This window comes from Acinonyx jubatus, chromosome E2 (genome assembly GCF_027475565.1).
Source record: "Acinonyx jubatus isolate Ajub_Pintada_27869175 chromosome E2, VMU_Ajub_asm_v1.0, whole genome shotgun sequence".
NCBI classification, from domain to species: Eukaryota; Metazoa; Chordata; class Mammalia; order Carnivora; family Felidae; genus Acinonyx; species Acinonyx jubatus.
The window spans coordinates 592,620-611,394 of NC_069396.1; the positions used below are offsets into that span (position 1 = coordinate 592,620).

The 18,775-nt window shown below is 63.0% G+C and overlaps 1 protein-coding gene across 9 annotated transcripts; it reads right to left on the reverse strand.

Annotated features, from left to right (window-relative positions):
- Window positions 1–381: 381 nt before the first annotated feature.
- CPNE7 (copine 7) lies at window positions 382–15,726 on the reverse strand. Of its 9 annotated transcripts, none has more exons than XM_053210406.1 (15): window positions 15,424–15,707; window positions 13,346–13,477; window positions 10,828–10,902; window positions 10,601–10,675; window positions 9,889–9,972; window positions 9,129–9,218; window positions 8,906–9,004; window positions 8,480–8,566; window positions 7,979–8,134; window positions 7,023–7,156; window positions 5,425–5,479; window positions 4,861–4,912; window positions 4,636–4,769; window positions 1,804–2,040; window positions 382–1,092 (listed from the first exon to the last, which is right to left on the reverse strand). In XM_053210406.1, exons 1-15 carry the CDS (start codon window positions 15,595–15,597, stop codon window positions 907–909), a joined length of 1,770 nt encoding a protein of 589 aa, XP_053066381.1. In that variant the 5' UTR covers window positions 15,598–15,707; the 3' UTR covers window positions 382–906. The 9 variants fall into 9 exon arrangements, with proteins under 9 accessions (XP_053066381.1, XP_053066380.1, XP_053066382.1 ...); XM_053210405.1 differs by having other exon boundaries at window positions 13,346–13,528; window positions 15,424–15,706; XM_053210407.1 differs by having other exon boundaries at window positions 8,083–8,142; window positions 13,346–13,528; window positions 15,424–15,702.
- Between the last annotated feature and the right edge of the window lie 3,049 nt (window positions 15,727–18,775).

An 18,775-nucleotide genomic window follows, 5' to 3' on the forward strand; every position in this document is an offset into this window, starting at 1 on the left:
CAGGGTCAGGATAGTTTTGGTTTTTTTTTTTCCCCAGACAACATATTCCAGGGGAAATCTCAATCAGAAGCCCACCCCCGGAGGGCCCGGAGGCTTTGACAGGTGGTGCTCCTTCTCTGACAGAGTGTGTAGCATGGAGCGCATAGTAGGTCCTTGTAAAGTTGAGTTGCAAGTTCAAGGCACCTGGGTTCCTGCCTGGCGGCCCCTCTCCACCTGGGCCTGGCTGATTCCAGGCAGTGGATCAGGGGGAGGGGCAGCACTGCCTCCCGGCATTCCCGAGCGGCTCCTCCCTTCAGTCCGGGAAGGACCCCGAGAACCTGAGTCTAGAGACCCCCTGTCCCAGGGTGGGGACTGGGAGGGGGCAGTAAAGGCACAAAGCACTTCGAGGACAAGGTGACACTTTATTATGCCTAAGCCCCCACCTGCGGACCCCAAGGCCTGGGTGCTGAGCTGGGGAAAGCAACAGGGGAGGAAGGCAGGAAGAAAGAGGAATCTGACCGGTCAGGAGCTCTGGAGGCACCCCAGTCTCCCCCACAGCTGGGATGCAGGCTGCAGGCCCCTCCTCGTGAGAACCAGATGCAAAGCAGGACCCACCCCCCCCCCCCCCATCCATAAGCTTCCCTTCGCGTTGGGCTGAGCTGCTGGGGCCTCCTCCTGCTCTCTCAGGGAACCCTCCTCACCCCCTGACCCTACACCTGCCTGGCTGGGGCAGGGCCAGGCATGGGGGGCTACCACCCGCACCCCACACCTTCGGCTCCTGTTTCAGGGTTCCCCGGGCCTGGATTTGTTCATCCTTCAGCCTTGGGGGCCCCCAGAGGCTGGTCTGGGCAGCAGGGTCACAGGAGGGTAAGAGGTGGGCCTGGGGGCGGGGTACAGGAGGGCTCTGGAACGTGTGGGGGGGAGGGCCTAAGGCACCCCAAGGGTGCTTGAGACAGAGACTGGCCGCACTCCTGGCTGCCCTGCCCTCTCGGGGCCAGCGTCGTGGGTGTGGGTGCCGAGGCCTCTGGGAGGCAGCTCCCTGTAGCTGAAGTATTCCACCACCTGCCTGGGCACCTCAGCCAGCACACACTTGGCCAGCGCCGCCGGGGACGCCTTCAGAGCAGGGACAACGTGGTTACATCACAGCTGGGGGCCCTCCAGACCCTCTTGCCCCCGAGCTACTCAAACCCCAGCGTCACCCTCTAGCGGTGGTGGAATCTGTCCCAGTGGCCGACCAGTAAGTCGCCTGGTGGCCAGGCAAGCCTTTGTGACACCCGGAGTGTGAGGTTGCCCTGCGCACAGCGCTGGCATGGGGTGACCTCGGACGGGCTCCGGGCACCATCCTGAGTGGGGCCCCTGCGCCCCCAGGGCCCTGCCACCCCTCCAGGCACAGTCAGAGGCAGGAAGAAGGTGGGTTGTACCCATCCCCCGTCCTGTAAAGCCCCGTGAGTGTGTCCACTGGCCATGAACTTCCTTCGTGTGTCTGTCTCACAAAGGGTCTGAAAGTGCTAGAAACTGTGTGGTGCCCTCCCAGGAGCCCACCGTGCCGCCCTCTCTCGTATGTGTAGGCTTGATGTTTTCAAAATAGGAAGGTTTCTAGCTGCTCAAACGTGGCCGAAATCCTGCTCACGACAGGAGCGGGGGAGCGGCCTGGGAGCCTGGCAGCTCCCCGGAAGGCAGGCCTGTGACCCCCACCCCCAGCAGGCAGGCCTGTGACCCGCCCCACCCCTGGAAGGCAGGCCTGTGACCCCCACCCCCCGAAGGCAGGCCTGTGACACCCCCCTCCCCGGAAGGCAAGCCTATGATGCCCCCACCAGCACTCACGCTCTTGAGCTCCCGGAAGGGAACAAACTGCACGATGTCGCGGAGCGCCGGCTCGCCCCTCGGGGAGCGCAGGATGCCCTCGTCCCCGTCCAGGGTCTGCATATCCGTGAAGTCAGCGTTGCCCACCCCCACGATGATGATGGACATGGGCAGGTGGGAGGCGCGCACGATGGCCTCCCGGGCCTCTGCCATGTCGGTCACCACTCCGTCAGTCAGGACCAGCAGGATGTAGTATTGCTGGGGACGCAGGGACAGAGTGGGCACGGGCCACCCCCCACCCCTTCCTCAGGCCCTTGGGGGTTGCCTGGGGGCCCTTCAGGGCCAGGTGTCCCCCCGGGGCAACCCCACGTCCCCCAGCCAGCTCTCCCCTCCCCCAGCCACCCGGAAGCCACTGCAGGCATGCCTCGCTGCTGGTTTTCAGGCTTTTCGGAGATTGTTGTTTGCCAAAGGGCGATAATCACAGTCACAATACAACTTGAGCTCATGCCCCCCTCTGTGCCCGATGCTTCTCATCTCCCAGCCCCCCCTCCCCCGGCCTCAGCCTCTTATAGATGGAGGGGCTGAGCTGGTGGAGCCTGGGTCTGAACCCAAGCCTGAGGCCGGAGAAGGAGCGACCTGATGGGGCCTCCTACACCCTGTAGGTGGCCCGGGGCCCAAGGAACAATTGAGAAAGGACAACTCTGGTACAGCTGGGCCAGGTGCCCTGGGCGCATCTGCACAGACGGACCGGGTCTTGTTTCAAATAAAAGTCCATTTCCATTGTTAAAAAAACAAAACAAAAACAAAACAGAACTACTAAAAATCCGGACAAGAGAAAACATAAAGGAGAAGAAAGAACCACCCGGCCCAGTGGGCGCTGGCCCTACACCACCACTTGAGGGAAGGACCAAGGGCAATCCGACGGGGGGCCCCTGCCACCCAATCCCCGCTCCCCCTCTGAGCCCCAGACCCGTGGGACGAGTGGCCTTGTACTCGGCAGTCTCCCTGCAGGACCCAGCCCAGCCCTCAGCCCCACATAGGCGGCCCCTCCTCGGCAAAGCCCCACGCCCTCCTCCTGCCCCCCAGCCTCGGTCCAGGGCCCCCTAAGACCCCACAGCCCCGAGCTTTGCCAGCTACTCAAACGCTGAGCTCCGTCACCCCCCACCAGAACGGCAGATTTGCTCTGAGGCCCCTGAGCTCGGGGCCTCCCAGGGCTGGGCAGTGGGTGGCTGTGGCCTGGCCCCAGGAGGCTGTATCTGCCTTGGAAAGAAGGGACCCTGCTTTCCCTCAGGACGGAAAGAGAGGAGAAAATCGGGTGGTCCCAGGTCACACCTAGCGCCTACGCACAGTATCAGCGCTGCTCTGAGAGGGGGTCTAACAGCCCACAAAACCCCGTGAAGCATCTCGGTTAAGATGCAGGCTCTGACCGAGGGGAGAAGCAGACGTGAGTGCCTCCTGGGGACATTCCTGTCACCTCGGGGGAAGTCTGAGCCCTGTTCACGGGGATCAGACGACAAGAATGTGGTGAATGCCACCAAGGGACACGGTCAGCAGAGTCCAGACCAGGAGACCCTACGGGACACACAAGCCGGCTGCGCAGTGCGAGAAGCCGGTGATGGGCAGAGTGGGGAGGGGAGGGGTTCACCAATCACACAAGGGGCCGTTTTAACCCTGCTCTGCCTGTGAAAACCACCAGGACATGAATTATCCAGCTGGACGTGCATATACCACCTAGGTATTTCATCCTAGGGGACCAACCTTGTCTTTCAGGGGAGACAGTGCATTGTAGCTATGTTTTATCTCTCTTCTGGGCATTCATACCGATATCTGCAGATGAAGCTATGTATCTAGGACTTGCTTCAAACTAATATGGGAAGATGCCAGCTATCCTTGATTCCGGCCTGGATCCTGTGCCAGAAACGTAGTGCTAGGGAATTATAATCGGGGAAGTTAATGAAATTGGAACATATCCCATAGATTAGATAAAAGTGCAGTAGCTAAGTTACATTTCCTGAAATTGATATTTGTGCTATGATTATGTAAGAGGATACAGGGATAGTAGAAAATACACACCAAAACACTAAGAGGTAACCGGGCAAGAGGCTGCAGACTGTGGCTTCTGGGGGCTCTGTGCCTGGGAGAGAAAGTGTAAACTGTGGGGCTTCCCCAACACAGGATGAGAGACAGTCTAGCCGGAGTGTGGACAAGGGCAAGTCACGTGGTCAGGGTAAGGCTGAGGAACAACGCAGGTCAGGAGACCGGGACACCGGGCAGATCCGGGGACCACAGGCAAATGTGGACACATGGGGAAAGGCGTGCCATGGGAAGGGGGTCTGTTTCAATGCCTTGGGCTTGGAAGCTGAGCTGCGGTTGTGCACAGAATGTCCCTGCTGCTGGGGGCGGAGGCACCAGGAGGCCAGCAGCCAACTCTCAAATGGTTTGGAAAGAAAACAATAGTAGCATACACACATGGAGAGAGAGAGGGAAGGGGGAACCAGGTGGGAGGAAGGCGGGAGGGAAATGGAGGAAGGAAGAGGGGGGAGGGAAGGAGGGGGAGGGAAGGGAAGGGGAAGAGACAAGGAGGGGGAGGGAGGGAAGGAGGAGAGAGAAGGAGGTGGAGGGAGGGAAGGGGGAGAGAAGGAGGGGGAGGGAGGGAAGAGGGGGGAGAGGAGGGGGAGGGAAGGAAGAGGGGAGAGAGAAGGAGGGGGACGGACGGAAGGACGGGGAGGGAAAAAGGGGAGGTAGGGAAGGAGGGGGAGGACGGAAGACCATACCCTGGCCCCAGGCCCCCCACGGCACACACCCCTTCTAAAACACCCAGCCCCCAGCGCACCACCTGCCCCAGGTACCTACGGAGGCCTCCCCAGTGCTCTCCTCGGCCGCTGCCATGCGGGCCACCTTGGAGATGACAGGGGCCACGTTGGTGGGGCCATAGAGCTGGACCCTGGGCAGGCAGTTCCGATAGGCCTCCACCACGCCCTGGATCCCTACAGGAGAAGGAGGGTGAGTCCGGCCCGGTGCACGCCGCACCCGCGCCCCCCCCCCCCCCCCCCGCCAGGCCTGCCTCGTGCCCTTTACCTTCACACTCATCGTCCTCAGGGTTGAAGTTGATGGCAAAGTCATGGGACACCTGGGTGGGCACAGAGGGACTGTCAGCTGGGTGACCCCTCAGGACCCCCACACCCCCGCCTACGGGGGGCAGTAGGTTTGCAGCCCCCGGGACCAGCATGTGGAAAGAGCCTCGTGGAGGGAGTACCCCGGGTCAGAGGGCAGACAGGAGGCCCCAGGCTTTGAGTTGCATTAACCAAGAAGTCCCTCCCGCCACGTTTTCGGGCTTAAGCCAGATGAACTGCTATTTGCGGCTGAAGATTCCAGACTCATTCCCCTTCTCCTGACAGAGACACGGAGTTTGTGTTCGGTTCTCCAGAGGTCACTAGTGCTGGGTGACCAAGGTCAGCCTCTCTGGCCGCAAGCGCAGGGTCTCCGCAATCTGCCCACTGTCACTTAGGAGTCGGTTCCCAGCAGTGAGAGGCAGAGGCAGCAGGTGACCCAGGACAGCCTGTGCTGGGGAGAAGCAGCAGGGCCCTGGGGGCCCCCCGGCAGAGGCAAGGGGGTGCGGTCCCGGTCCCCAGGCTCCCCTACCTCATACTTGGGAGGGATCCGTGCTCCAAACCCCAGAGCAGAAAATCTCTTGTCACTGGAAAAGAAGCAATGGTCTCACACGGGCGCCCCTGACTTCCCTGAGGGCGGGGCGGGGGTGCTTTGGGGAGACGTTCACCAGAACCAGGACAGCCAGGCTCTGATCCACCCCTGGGTGACCAGGCCCAGGCTGACACTTTCCCGAGGGGCTGGCTCTGCTCCGAGCCGCATGGGGGAAACTGAGGCACTGAGCAGTGAAGACACCCACGCAGGGGTGGAGCCGTCTCCTCAGTCTCTGTCTTTGCTCTGAGAGCAGCAGGTACCTCCTGGGGAGGCAACCAGACCCTGGGAAGTGTTGGCCTCCTGACTTGGGACCTCCGCTGTCTGCCACCCACCCCGACAGCCTTCTGTTCGTCCATGGCCTCAGTTTACTGGTCTGTAAAGTGGGACACAGATCCCCTGTGTGTGTGTGTGTGTGTGTGTGTGTGTGTGTGTGTGTGTGTGTGCAGGGTGAAAGCCATGTGACTGAGGCCCAGCCCCATGTCAACACATGCCAGTTTTGACCCGAGCTTCACCTCAGAGATCAGCCACGCAGGACATCGGGTCTGGCCCGTGGAGCGAGCCCCACCCACCGTGGCCCACGCACTGCCAGCCTCAGGCAGGTTCCTCTGGTCAGTGTAGAGTCATGATGACCCTCCGGGCCCAAGTCTGCGCTGGAGTCCAGGGAGGCAGGGAGGCGAGGGGCAAGTGGGGGGTAGGGGCCGCACCTCTCATCGTCCTGGGCACAGGGTGATGGGGGGGCAGGGCGGTACCTGTCATAGTCCTGGGGACAGGGTGAGTGGGGGGTGATCCACACCTGTCATCGTCCTGGGGACAGGGCTAGTGGAGGGTCAGGGACCACACCTGCCATAGTCCTGGGGACAGGGCCAGTGGGGGCAGGGCCACACCTGTCATCGTCCTAGGGTCAGGGCAGTGGGGCCAGGGCCGCACCTGTTATCATCCTGGGGACAAGGCCAGTGGTGGGGGACAGGGACCACACCTGTCATCGTCCTGGGAACAGGGCAGTAAGGGCAGGGCTTCACCTGTCATAATCCTGGGGACAGAGCTAGTAGAAGGGCAGGGACCGCACCTGTCATAATCCTGGGGACAGGGCAGTGGGGGTGGGGCCACACCTGTCATCACCCTGGGGGCAGGGCAGTAGGGGCAGGGCTGCACCTGTCATAGTCCTGGGGACAGGGCCAGTAGGGAGGGGGGGAACAGGGACCACACCTGTCATAGTCCTGGGGACAAGGCCAGTGGCGGGGGGGGGACAGGGACCACACCTGTCATAGTCCTGGGGACAAGGCCAGTGGCGGGGGGGGGGACAGGGACCACACCTGTCATAATCCTGGGGACAGGACAGTGGGGGTGGGGCCACACCTGTCATCGTCCTGGGGACAGGGCAGTAGGCGCAGGGCCGCACCTGTCATAATCCTGGGGACAGGACAGTGGGGGTGGGGCCACACCTGTCATCGTCCTGGGGACAGGGCAGTAGGGGCAGGGCCGCACCTGTCACAGTCCTGGGGACAAGGCCAGTGGCGGGGGGGGGACAGGGACCACACCTGTCATAGTCCTGGCAGATCTCTCCCACGGCCACCAGGGCCTGCAGGTACTCGTTGGGCTGGAAAGGGTTGATATAGTGCAGAGAGCAGCTGTTCCGCGGGTCACCGTTGGAGGCTGTGAAATCGATGGCCACCTGCAGAGACCCGGGCTCATGAGCCGGGGGCCCCTCTCCCACCTGGGCGGGACTAGGCACCCAGAGCCCCCATTTGACAGGCAGGGGGAAGGAGGCGTGGGGAGCTGCCTGGTGAGGGGTGCAAACTAGAGCAGTTCCCCGGGGCCCGTGGGAGGAGACTCCTGAGGTGACAGTCCCAGGGCCGGGCTCTGTGCTGGGGCAAAGGGCACCCTGGGGACAGTGGGCACTGGCGCTGAGCAGCAAGCCCGGACCCTGCCAACCCCGTCTACGCAGATCCCCAGGCGGCAAGAAGCACCACGCGGGTGATACCGGCCCACGGCCCAGGGCGTGGTCACAGAGCCCCGAGCACCTGCAGCCAAGTGCCCTGGGCACAGGGCGGGCTGCTGGCAAGGGACCCATGCCATGACCAGGCGCATCTCTTCTCTGCTGCCGCTCTGCCTGGGCAGGGACTGCGAGTTCAAGCCCCAGGCTGGGGTCCCCACGCGGCCCCGCTGGGACGCTTCCCTCGGGCCAATCTGGCTGCCGCTGGGTGGCAAGACCCGGACCCGTGCAGCCACGAGCGAGCGGTGAGGTGACACAGAGGCACGGACGCCGGGCTCTCCCGCCCCACTGACACCCACAGCTCCGGACCAGAGCCACCGCCGTTGGGTCTCGTGGCTTCTGGCGCTGTCCCCGGCCGCCACAGGTGTCACTGCATTCTTGCCACACACGTCTTCCTGTCACTGCTCTCGTGGAGGGTGACCCCGGGCAGCTCCTGAGACCCAACTGCCCACTTCATCTGCACGGGAAGGGCCCCGAGCCCGGGCAGGGGCCTCACTGTACCCACTTCTGCACATCCGCCCCGGGCCCCGGGCCAGGCTCCAAGTTACATCCAGGGTGGGCAGGGCGCCCGGGCTCTGCTGGTGTGGAGGGGCCCGTGCACTCACGGTGAAGTGAATCTGACAGCCGCCCATGATGTAGTCCAGGAAAGAGTGAACCCTGTAGGACTTCCAGGCAGGGAGGTCGGCAGGGTCCGCCCAGGACGCCCCACACCCTGAAACTGAGGCCGGAGCCCCGGGGACCTGCCCTTCTCCCCCAGCTCTCTGCCTGGGGCAGCCCCCCCCCCCCATTCCCCTCCTCTGTCTCCCCCTCCCGTCCATCCCTCCCACTTCCCTCCCACACGTACTGGGGACCATCAGACCCCTGTCGTCCATCTGACAACGGGGAGATTTGCAGGGAGGGGTGCGCCTGTGCCCCGCTGCCTCTCTGTCGAGTTTAGGCGGGAGCCAGCCCCCTCCCCACTGTGGGTGAGTGGGGCGTCTGCGGGCAGGGGCCGCAGCTCACCTTCAGGTCTGCCAGGATGACCACCCCAGAGTTCTTGTAATTACGCTTCTTCTGCCTGTACTTGGCATTCACGCAGTCCCACTGGGCCTGGGGCACAGGGAGAGACAGAGACCCCACCCCAGAGCGCCAGTGCCCAAACCCCGCTCCAAGGGGGCAGGGAGGCCTCCAAACCCCAGCCCTGGACAGCATTTTTCCACCTGTAACACAGTGACTGTCGTCCCTACTCTGGCCACCCGGCAGGCGTGGTCCTCGATCTCGGGGGTTTGCCGACAATAGCAATTTCTGGGGCCGACTCAGCTCAGGCTGGTGCCCTACCTGCTTCTTGAGGCTCCTCCCAGCGATCCCTTAGCAGATGGGGCAGGGCCCCACTTTCACCCTGTTTCCACCCTGTTTGGGGGGGGCGGACAGGGAGGGGCCCCAGCTCACCTGGTCCTCCCCAAAGGCTTTCTGCATTTCCTCAAAGGTGGTGGAGAATTCTCCGATGAAGTCGTGCTTTCCGCGGGAGTCGTGATCCCAGACGAGGCACTGGGGAGCCCAGGCCCCTCAGGCCACCGGCCCCTCTGGGCCCCCCACCTGGACGTCTCCATTCCCCTGCAGCCAGGCCAGCCCCCTGCCACCCCCCAACTGCCACCCCCCCCCGCGCCCCCACCTTCAGAGGCCGCGTCTCCTCACAGCTGCACAGGTTGTTCAGCGACACCTTGAAAGGCTCCCACACGGGGCTGAGGTTGTCCTTCACCACCTGTGGGCCGGGGGTGGGGGGGCCGGCTCAGGTTCCAGGCAGGACTGGGGGCCCAGGGCCCCTGTAGTTCTGAACCCGGTCCTTCAGGAACCACCTTCGTAACTTGTGCCACGTTCCTGGACCCCCTGGACCCCCAGCTTTTTCTTTAAATAGCCTCTTTTTTTTACTCAAATTAATTTATCTCACAAGCAAATGTTCTTGGGGCGCCTGGTGGCTTAGTTTGTTGAGCGCCTGACTCTTGGTTTTGGCTCAGGTCACGGTCTTGACATGGAGCCCTTGTCGGACTCGATGCTGACAGCTCAGAGCCTGCTTGGGATTCTCTCTCCCTCCCTCTGCCTCTCCCCTGCTTGCACGTGCACACGCGCTCTCTCTCTCAAAATAAATATGCTTAAAAAAAAAAGGAAGTGCTCTCTCACTGCTATAACTAAAATGCCATCTCACCTGTAGGCGGGGACAACAAAACACAGTTGTGAATTCTGGTGGCAGACGGCCTGGCCTGCTGGCTCCCTGATGCAAGGAGCTGGGTGCTGGGGGTGAAGGCCCCCGCAGCCGTCGGGGTGCTGGGAGGACCCGGGGTGGGGGGAGACGGGCTGGCTTCTGCCCCTCTCTTCTCATTCCCGTCCCCAAAGTTCTGCAAGGGATGTCAAGGTGCAGGGCAGGGAGCCCTCACCTCGGTCCGGTACACCAGCTGCTCACTCCCATCGTCATTGACCCGGTATAGCTCCAGGAAGGGGTCTGACTTGCTGAAGAGGTCCTGGAGGAGGGGCAGAGGCTGCGCTTGGTCCTGGAGGGGGGACAGAGGCTGCACCCCTGGAGCCTCTATCTCCTTAGCTAGGAAATGAGGGCATGACCCTTCCCAAGAGCCTCTCAGAATGATCCAACACCTTGTCCTCCCCTCTAGAGCCTTCGCTGGCCCCCCGGCAGCTTTGTTGTAACTCCCGGGCCCGGGCCCAGCCTCCCTCCAGCCACGTGTGCACACCCCCAGCTGGTACCCCCACCGCCCCTGCTCCTCCCCCGCAGGGGACGGCCTCTACCAGCTGAGACCCTGCACTGGGCCCCCACCCTGTGTGAGCACCCGACGGAGCCAAGCTCACGGCCAGTTCTTCCACTGTCCGGATGGTGACCGCCCTGAGCATGTGTCCCCGTCACTAAACAGGGACCACGAGTGCCCCTGCCTCAGGAGGCATGAGCACTTACAGATGTGGCAGGAAGGGGCCCAGGGCACAGGAACAATGGTGACAGGGGTGGCCGGCCCCACGGGCTCCGCGTGCTCCTCACTCAGCAGCCCTGTGTCTGTGGCGTCAGGAGGGCAAAGCTGGGATGGGGGGGCTCGTGGCGTCGGTGGTACGTGCCCTGGGCCCACGCAGGCAGCCTCCACTCACCTTGTCGTCCAGCTTCCTGGCCCGGAAGGACAGCTCCACGTAGCCATTGTTCCCGGAGATGTCCTCAGCTGTCACCTGGAAGGAAAGCCGTGGCTCCGAGCTCCACAGGCCCCCAGGGGGCCCCGGGCCTCACCAGCTGCCTTCGGGGCAGGCCTCTGAGAGCCACGAGGAGAAAGGGGTGGGGTCTGCGGGGTGGAGGGGCTGGGCGGGAAGGCAGGCGGCCTCACCGTGATGGTGGACTTGCCGGCATTCCTGCCAAACCTGAGCAGCAGGGCACGGGTCACCTTCTTCTGGGCCACAATCTGGAAGTCAGAACAGCCAGGGAGGGGTCAGCTCCCATCCCCCCCGGGCACGCCGACCCTGCCCTCAGTCTCCCTGGGCAGCCCAGCTCCTCCAAATCAACGCCCCAGGGCCCCACGCCCTCCCTTGAATCGCTCGGCCACCTGACATCCCTCTCTGTGGCCACCACCCCTCAGCCCGGACCTGGCCCTCGTGTCAGGAGGGGAGACAGGCTCAGTGAGGAGGCACCGCCTGGGGCCACAGCCCCACATGCTGGGCCAGGAACGCCCACCCAGCCCCAGCTCCCCAGCAGCTCAGAGAGGCTGTGTGGGGTGTCCCCGGTCCCTGCCCCAAGGGCAGCAAGGGGCTTCAAACAGCCCCCCCGCCAGCAGGGGGCCGAGGGGGTTCCTGGACGCCACACTGGACTCCCGGCTGTGGAGGGGGCAAAGGGTCGGGAGCAAGAGTGCGACCTGGCTCCCCACCACCCTGTGCGGCCTCCCCGTGGGCTCCCCCCTGCCCCTGCCCACCTGGGCCACCCCCTCCCCTTCACCTGGCCCTCATTTGGCTACAAGCCCCTAACTGGGGCCGAGAGTTGACACAGGGCAGCTGTATGCAGCCAGGGCACCTGCTCACCAGAGGGCAGCACTGAGGCAGTAGGCGCCCTGGTCTGTAGAAGAGCTCAAGGATGACAGCCCGCACCCTCCCCCCGCCGCGCCCCCACGCCCCCACCCCGCCCCACGGCTGCCAAAGTGCCCATGACTTCGTAGGGGACTCCACTCGTTGCTGGCCAACGCAGAAACACGCGCTATCGCCATGGTGACAGCACCCCCGATGCTCATCAGTGCTCACCTGGCCCCACCTGCGGCCAGCTCCCGGAGCGGGGGCGACCGTGCAAAGTGAGCTAAGTCCAGACAGCACACGGCGTATTCCCAGCCACCCGCCCCTCGGCTCCTGCCTACCTAACGGCTTCTGAGCACACGGGAACATTGCCTGCGTGCCGGAAGGTCAAAGCGGGCTAAGGGTGGGAAAGCTCTCTCCAAGGTGTGAAGGGAGGGAGGCCGTGTGGCCCCAGGTTCTCCCACTTATGGGCTGCACGGCTACGGGCTCTCCGATCAGGAGAAGTGGGAAAGCTGCTGTGTGAACCAGTGTATGGTCAATAAGCTCTTTCTTCTTGGTCCCCTCAAACACCCACTGAGGTGCCTGATGCTTGGAGGTTCGGACAGGGGTCAGGGGCTTGCTCAAGGTCACGCAACTGGGGCTCAGGGCCACTGTCCATACCCTTGACCACTGACTGCAGCTGCCCCGAGGGCCGTGCCGGCCTCGATGGGCCTTGTCACTGTCTACAGTTTACAAGTCGGTCCCGACACGTGTGTGCTCACACATGTTTCTCCGTGTCCGTGCATGCATCCATACACGCGTCCGTGCACTCGTGCCCGTGTGTACATGCAGTCCGTGCATACATGTCAAATCCCGCTCTGCTTCTGTGCAGTGATCCGTGCTGTCATCTATAAAATGGGATGACAGGGGGCCCACCCCAGACCAGCTCCGACGCAGACGGCCATGGGGATGAGTCATGCAGACATCACGCTGGGTGCAAGAAACCGGGCACCAATGAGAACACACTGTGTGATTCATGAACAGGAAGTTCTAGAACAGGCAAAACTAGCAGGGATGTGCTGGAGAGGTGGGGTCTGTAGGGTGATGTGAGCTGGTGACGGGCAGGAAGACAGGTGCCTAAACTCATCAACATCAACCCTTAAGGTCTCCGCGTTCTCCTGGATGGAAATCATGCCTCCGTAAAAAGGAAGCATCTCCCATCACAGGCTGAGAGCGAAGCGTGTGGCCCGCAGCCCGGTGCCCAGGTTGTCTCAGTGGTGGCTGGCAAGCACTCTTGCCATGCGGCTAACGGAACAGCTAGTGGACGGGACATCATCTGAGGACTGCAAACTGTCCCTCTGGTGACAGCAGCCCCCAGCGGGCTGGCCGGCCGGCTGCAGGGCGGAGCGGGGACACGTTGACGTCACGGGGTGGAAGTGATCTCGTGCCACGGCAGCAAAGAAAACAGCGCAGAACAGTAATAGAGTACGTACTTTGTGTTAAAATATATACGTATATACACACAGAGAACAAATACCCCCTCACGTTCTCACGCGAGAGTGTGAACTCGCGGACAGGCAAGGGTGCGCGTCCCATGGTTTGCCTTTCACTCTTCCTGAATTTTGAATTATATGAATGTGTTACCCAGCTCAAAACTACGTATTTTTAAAACTAATAAGGAATTTTTAAGGGAAGTCACTATGGAGACGGGCAGAGCAGGATACTTGTCCCAGAGGGAGGGACCTCCGAGGAGCCTGGAGCACAGCCGTCCCCCACGCCCCGCCCCCAGCCCTCAGCATTAGCCCAGCTGCACTTTCCACGCTCCGGGATCTCTCTTGCCCTCCTCCCTCCCGAGGGGACGGAACCCACCTGCCCCAAGGTGCACTCCATGCCCCCAAGGAAGTCATCGTCCTGATAGCCAAGGTCGCTGGGTCCCCGGGTGTCATAGACCTCAAAGCGCAGCTTCTGCACCTCCTCAAAGTAGTAGTCAAGCGTGAAGACCTTGGAGAACACAGGGTGCAGGCTGCTCCGGACCACTTCCGTTCTGTCCACCTGCAAGCAGCCAGTGTGGGGGCCCCACAGGAGTAGGCCCCCCCCCGCCCGCCTCTCCCTAGCGCCCTGTGCCCGGCGCTGGCCCGCAGCCTCCGCTCACCTGCCCTCAGTGCTCCTGAAGGACTCACTTCCAGGCCGTACCCTGGGAAGTCCCCCTCCCCCACCAACCTGCACTCTAATCCTCAGGACTCCAAACCCCACACGGCTTCTGGCCACCCCTCGGGGGGGGGGGGGCACCTCCCTCCCTGAAATAAAGACCCCCACCCCTGTCCAGCCACAGGCTGCAGTCTCTGCATTTTCTCATGTCATGCCCACCACAGCCTGCTTCACCCCCGTCACAGATGGGGAAACTGAGGCTCGGAGAGGGGAAGGGTCCCGTGCAAAAGCAGTCCAATCAGGAACAGAGTTGGATCAGAATCCTGGGCTGGACAAACCCAAAATGGAGATCTCTCCCCAGCTGGGCAGGCAGGGAGACTGGGGTGGGGGGCAGAGACTCCCCCTGGGTGCCATATCTCGCCTACATCTTGGGCTCCTCTCTGTCCCCAAAGCACAGCCCAGCCTGGGGAGGGTCCCTCCAGTGTCCACAAATTCCCACGCTCTCAGATGGGGGGCCTTTGTGGGCCAGCCTTTCTCAGGGACATCCGCACCCAGTAGTGCCAAGGCCAAGAAACAAAGACTAAACTAACGGGAGGCTAGGGCACAGACACCCCTCGTCACAGATCCTCCCCAGTGTCCCCCCCCACCAAGACACTGGGCTGGGGCAGGCCCTTTGCCTCCAAGGTCGAAGACGGGCAGGGTTTTGCGGCCCCAGGAGGCTGGTGGTCCAGAGACCACAAGAGACCGCATCAGGTCACGGCATCGGGGGAGCAAAAAGCAGGTCCCCAGAAGCTGGCGCCTGGAGCCTCCAGCACTGTGTCCTCACAGGTGGGGGCCCCACGGGTCTGCCTCCACCACATCCTGCCCGCTTCCCCACCCAGGTCCTCCCCAGGGGGCGCGCTAGAGCACAGGGAGGCTTCAACCCCCAACCTCTCCAGCCCACAACCCGCCTTTCTTGGCCTTTCAAGGTGATGTGCACACAGGAGTGGTGACTGAGACAGCGCTTTGCACAACGCACAGGGCCCTGAGCTGTTGCCACGACCTGCACACGGGGAGGGCTGGGCTGGGGGTGACTAGGGGCAGCAGGCTGGACAGGCACCCCAGTGACCCCCAGGACCAGAAGGTATCACAGGAAGAACTGGGTCTGTGGGGAGCACAAACCAGACCCCAGCTGTCCCAGCCCGGCCACGTGCACTGCGCTGGGTCACCTGGGGCTCGGCACTCATGCTGGAGTCCGCAGGACCCTACAGGAGAGCAGGCGACTGGCTGCCCTCCAGGTGGGCCAGAGATCAATCTCTGGCTCCCTAGTGCCCCAGACTCTGTCAGCAGCTCCCCCTAACCCAGCAGCCTTGCCTGGCCCTCGGTGCTCCCTGGTCTGCGGTCTGGGTGCCTCTGCCTGATGGGTGAGGACCTGGCAGAGAAGTGTCCCTCCTGCATGCCCCGCAGGCCGGGGGGACCCACGAGCCCAGGCCCACCCTGTGTCACCACTCGAGCCACGCCACTCACTTCTGCAGCCCCCAGGCCCTTCTGTGCCCCTTAGGAAAGCCCCCTGCCAGCACCCTCAAGCCTGGGTGCCTCACTCTTGTCCCCAAGCCCCCCAAACGGGAACCTGCTCGCAACCGCACTGGGGTGCTCCCTCTCTCTACCTGGGGGTCCTCTCAGTCACCTCCGGTCCAGCGCCCCCCAAGTGCCGGACACCCCCTCTCTAGACCCGGTCCCCTGCCCACCGCCTCCTGTCTCGGCGTCTGCAGCTCCAGGCCCCCAGGCGCCACTGGGCTCGGCCCGGCTGGCGCCCCTACCTGCACCCACTGATTCTGGGACCGCAGCAGCAGCAGCACGCTGGGGTCGGACTTGGTGAGCGGGTCGCGGTCCAGCAGGTGGCGGCAGCTAAGCCGCAGCTCCACCCTGGAGGCGCGGGGCGCGGGCACCGCTCTGGGGGCCGCCGCCGCCCGGCGCTCCGAGCCCGCGCTCATCTCGGGGACCCGGCGCTCGGGGACCCGGCCGGGCGCACCGAGGGGCCGCCGCGTCGGGAATGATGGCCGGGCCAGGCGTGGCCGCGCTTCCCTGCACGCCCGCACACGTGGCTCCGGCGGCGGCCGCCACCGCGCGGGGACGGCGGGAGGGGGGCTGGGGAAGGGGGACAGAGGAGGGGGCGGCGCAAGGGACGAAGCCTGGGAGGGGGGGCCGGGCCGGCAGAGGATGGGGAGCCGTGGAGGGGCGGGGCGCGGGCGAGGAGGGGTCTGCGGGAGGCCAGACCCCGCCCTCAGTCCCGCAGCGGGGGTTGCCAGGGGTTCACCGGGTTCAAATTCTCGGGGTGGGGGGTTGGGGACCCGGCGGAGAGGTTTGGGGTCAGGGCAGGCAGCGCCCTCCCAGACCGCGCAGGCCCTCTGGGGCGGGGGCACTCGGCTGCCCCAGGGCCGGGGAGGAGGGGTCCAGCGCTCCCCGCCTTCCTCCCCAGGAGCCCATGTCGAGGCCCCGCGGCATCTGGTGATGAATCACTGCCATCAGCAAGCGTTTCCCGGGCACACACTGTGTGCCAGGCACCCCCTCTGCTGGGGCTGGAAATGAAAGAACAGGTCCCCACCTTCGTGGGACCTGTAGTCCAAGAGTGGGGAGCCCCTGCTGCCCTGGGGGTGTCGGGGCTGAGGGTCAGAATCTGACCGGGACAGTGCCTGGCACCCTGCCATTTATCCGCTCCAGTCGTTTGCTGGGTGCCATGGGAGGGCCCTCCCCACCCCCCCCCCCGCCCCGCCCTGCTCTGGACCACCCGCAGCAGAAGGCCTGCAGAAGAGGAGGTGTTAACAGAGGCAGAAACCACGTCCCAACCCATTCTCTTTGCCAATTTTTGCCTAAAAATAGGGCACAGATCTGGCCCAAAGCCATAGTGGGAGGGGGACAAGGAGAGGCTTTAAGGTGGACCGACAGGATGGGGTGGGGGGGAGCGGAGACCCACGTCTGGCGTGCCTGGCTCTATGCCCTCCGGCTGATCAGGGCTCAGCCTTGGCCTCCTGGGCTGCAGAAGAAGATTCTGAGGCCAGAGGGCCTGCCAACGGCAAGACAGGGTCAGGCAGGAGAGGTCTTCCCGGCCCCTGTGCCTGGACGGCATCCTGGCACAGAGATGACGGGACTGAACCCCAGGCACACCTGGAAGCCAAACGCCATGTGCCGGTTGGCAAAAAAAGGGAAATCCTTGCAGCTGGGGTTAGTGAGCTGGTCTCCAGCACAAGGGCCTACTTCCTGGGCACCTAGGGAAAGAGGCAAAGGGCAGTGAGACACAGAGAGGGATTTGAGACCCGTCAGTGCCCCGTTCTGCCCCATCCAGCCTCCCCGTCACTCCTTCTCGGGAGCCGGCACAGGGCCAGACAGCTTTGGGATCCAGCTGTCAAGGGCTAACCACTCTCCACTGTGAGTAGCCTGGCCGCCCCCGGGCCTTCTGGCCCCTGCATCTTTCCCAGACCAGCTTCTCGGAGCCGAGGGGAGTCGTGTTGGGCCCACCAGCCACGCATGTGGGCTTTTGGTGGTGGCTCTTGGGCTCACAGGCACCAAGCCTCCCAGAGCCAGCTCCTCCGCGAGGCGGACCCATGTGCACGCTGGGCAAGGTCTCCTGGCCTCTCTGAACGTCCGTGGGACTAAGGGCCCGGGTTCAGGTGGGCACCCAGCACCACGCTGCCTGGCCCGGCCTCTCCTGCAAGGGCTCAGGGGCTTCCCTGCCGGGCTCCTCAGTCTGCCAGACCCAGGGGACCTTCCCCTGAGGACCGGCTCCCCCAAGCTCAACTTCCACGCTTGACCTCTGCAGCTGATGGGTGGAGGCTGTCCCGTGTGGATGGCCGTGGACCTGCCACCCCGCTGCACACCTCCGCCCTCACTGCAGCGGTGTGGAAGTCAGCCCCATTCCACAGGTGAGGGCAGGGGGCACTGAAAGTTCGGCAACCCGCCCTGGGACACCTGACTCGCCAGTGGGGGTGCAGGGCATCGGTCCTGACCGCGGTTCGGTTCTTCGCCATCACACACACATCACACAGCACCACAGTAACAGGTGACACTTCCATCGAGGGGAGAGAGGAAAGACCATCAGAGTTGGGGAGTTGGAGCGTCTGAGGTCGAGAGATTTTAATGGACCCACTGGGGTCTCCGGCCACAGTCTCACAGGACGTGGCTGTCTCCACGGGGTGACCCTGCGCCTCGGCTCCAGATGGCACTAATGGAAAGAAGCCACAGAAGAAAAAGCAGATTTCCCGCAACCCTGGTCCGTGAGGCCTGGGCCAGTGTGGCCCTCCTGAGTTCCCAGGACACGCGGCGGTGGTGGGGCTCCCTCCTCACCCACCAGCCCACAAGAACCCTGGGGACAAGGGAGGGCCGGGAAGGCAGGGGCAGGGGGAGGGCCGGCAGCCAGACATGGGAGAGGAGACCCCCGTTCGTATATGTTGTTGTTATGGTTGTACAGGAAATAAGAGTACACGTTCCACGTCGAAAACTTAGAGAGTGTGGAGAAGCACGTAGAAACAAGAATTCTAGCGCCCAGACATAAACACCATTGTGATGTTTGCCCTTCCAGCCTTTTCCCCATGCAAGTCTGTATTTACTTTTCAAAAGTTGCCTCCAGCGTCCGAGCCCTTACCACATGGCTCATCAGACTGTCAGCGTGAGGGACCAGCCTGCCATGTCACGGTTGAGTCCCTGGGCCCAGGACTGTGCCCGGCACGTACTACGTGCTCAGTACATTTGTTGAATGAGGTCTTTGCGCAAACTATTTCTGTTTGTAACTTGTTTCTTCTTTTATAAACGGTTTATGGCCTTCTTCCATGCCATGGACTGAATATTTATGCCCCTCCCCCGAATTCATGTGTTGAAATCCTGACCCCCAATATGATGGTATTAGGAGGTGGGACCTTTGGCGGGGGGCCCGGGTGGCTCAGTAGGTTAAGTGTCCAACTCTTGGTTTCGGCTCAGGTCACTATCTTGTGGTTTTGTGACTTCAAGCCCCGCAGCCCAGACCCTGGGGCCTGCTGCAGGTTCTTTCCGTCTCTCTGCCCCTCCCCTGCTCACGCGGTCTCTTTCTCAAAATAAATAAACTTAAAAAAAGTTAAAAAAAAAAAAAAAAAAGGAGGTGGGAACTTTGGGAGGCCCTTGGGTCCGTAAGGGTGGAGGCTT

Coding starts and splice junctions, on each gene's coding strand:
- CPNE7 (XM_053210405.1), bottom strand. CDS start 15,597: ATGAGCGCGGGCTCGGAGCGCCGGGCGGCGGCGGCCCCCAGAGCGGTG. Junction 10,676..10,827: donor CCGGCAAGTCCACCATCACG/GTGAGGCCGCCT, acceptor CTTTCCTTCCAG/GTGACAGCTGAGGACATCTC. Junction 8,135..8,479: donor TCATCCTGGCAGACCTGAAG/GTGAGCTGCGGC, acceptor GAAGTCCTACAG/GGTTCACTCTTTCCTGGACT.